This window comes from Sinocyclocheilus grahami, unplaced genomic scaffold (assembly GCF_001515645.1).
Source record: "Sinocyclocheilus grahami isolate Dianchi unplaced genomic scaffold, SAMN03320097.WGS_v1.1 scaffold5761.1, whole genome shotgun sequence".
Classification (NCBI taxonomy): Eukaryota; Metazoa; Chordata; class Actinopteri; order Cypriniformes; family Cyprinidae; genus Sinocyclocheilus; species Sinocyclocheilus grahami.
Genome location: NW_015510360.1, coordinates 2,323 through 4,144, shown reverse-complemented (window position 1 = coordinate 4,144; position 1,822 = coordinate 2,323). Strand labels below are relative to the sequence as shown.

At 44.2% G+C, this 1,822-nt stretch overlaps 1 protein-coding gene across 1 annotated transcript in view; it reads right to left on the bottom strand.

Moving 5' to 3' along the window:
* The window catches only part of LOC107577331 (tau-tubulin kinase 2-like), a gene marked incomplete at its 5' end in the record, with an annotated part of 5,845 nt that overhangs the window by 1,704 nt on the left and 2,319 nt on the right, over positions 1 to 1,822 (bottom strand). Inside the window, 2 exons of the mRNA XM_016263418.1 lie at positions 678 to 1,010; positions 1,408 to 1,486. Coding sequence (XP_016118904.1) covers positions 678 to 1,010; positions 1,408 to 1,486 — 412 coding nt within the window. The remainder of the gene's footprint in view (positions 1 to 677; positions 1,011 to 1,407; positions 1,487 to 1,822) is intronic.

Below are 1,822 nucleotides of genomic sequence, written 5' to 3'. Positions count from 1 at the left end.
ACACATAAGCCCTGTTCCAAAACCTAGTGACTGATTTGGAACTCTCTAAATAAGCATTACTTCTGTATGGCACAAACAATGCACACAATTATCTCCTGAAGTGAAGCAGAGGACTTGACTTACAACTGATTCCAGTTAGCATGATGCTAAGCTAACACAGTGGCCCTCCAGGAGCAGGATTGGACACCCCTGTCATAAACAGTACAAGGGGCACAAAAACACTATTGACCGACCTGCAAGTAATAAAATGTAAAACAATCAAATTTACTATATACCTAGAAAAGATAACCTGTTGTACAATACACCAGGCTACAGTAGTGTTATTACACTGCAAAAGACACTAGAAAGCCTACCTGCTACAGTTAAAAAGTCTATCCCAGACTATCCTAGGACGCATGTGACTAGGCAGACCCAAACCTAGTTCACTAGGTTTACCAGGAACAGAGCTATTAACAAAGTACACAGTTTTAAGGACAACCTTGACAGAAATATTTTTGGGCATGCATAATGGACAGAACAGCATTCCTGTGTTTCTTTGAGGAGAGCGCACAAAAAAACTTCAGTCACGTACAACAAATATCAAGAACATAGGAAGCAGTAAGACTGGAGAGAAGACATGTTTGGTGGGCAGAGATGGTCGAAGTTATGGGAAGCACGGAATGGGAGTGCCTATTCACCTGCTGAAGCTTAGCGCGGGTGATTCGTATGACTGAGGGGAACTTGGTGTTTGCAGCAGTTGCTGGAATGGCAGGAAGTTTCCTGCGTCCAGGCGAATAGGCAGCATGGGGCTGAGAAGGTAGTGGCAGCGAGGCGTGGCATGAGGAGGTGGAAGAGGAAGGGTGGTGTTGGTGGTCAGTAGATTGGCTGCGCCACATCCCAGGCAGGGCGCGCTGGTGGAGGGGGTCCGACAGGGTGGTCAGGAGGGTGAGCGGGCTAGGGGAGCGCAGGTGCAGGGGGCTGCATGTTCTTGCCACAAGCTCCTCAGGTTGGGATGCAGGAGAGGTGGGGAGCTAGAAAAGGAAAGTGGGGAACAGTGGAAGGGAGGCGAAGAGTGTTTAGTGAGGTGGATCAGGTGAGTCAGAGGTGGTGAATGGGTAGTGAAGTTGGAGAAAAGTACAGTAAAAATATCAAAATGGCCAGAAAAATAGTAGGAGGTAATGAAGGAAGAGGAAGCAGATGGTTATGTTGGTAGAAAGAATTCACTGACATCTTCCAGAGACCGCAGCACTTAAATCAAACTTTCAGAGGGTCAGTAATATGCTTGAAACTGCAACACTGTAATAAATTAAGCCAGTGGTTTTACAACACTCCTTCCACAGACAGTGTCCTAACCTGGGCCGTGAGGATACAAGAGTTCAGGTAACAAGATCAGCTTAGCTCAGACTACCGTAAGCTTACATCACAGACCTGAGGGTGAGCGGTCTGTATCTCATTACTGTGGCTGACAGGTGAGCTGCCCTCAGAGACCACCTTTATCCTGCTGACACTTGTGAGTGTGTGGCATAGAAAGTGTTAACCTTATTTACGGCATCAAGAAAATAGTAGAAAGGAAACTTTCATGAGGGCTGTTTAAGTGAAAAACACTAATTACTGTAATGTTATATTAAGTAACATAGTAACGTTTTTTAAAACTAACAGATAAATCAAAAAGCACAGGAGATTAAAGTGATAGTTCAGCCAAAAATGAAAATTACCCCATTATTTAATCACCCTCAAGCCATCCTAGGTGTCTATGACTTCCTTCTTTCAGATGAATACAATAGAGTTTATTAATTAATATATTTTAAAATGTCCTGGCTCTTCCAAGCTTTATAATGGCAGT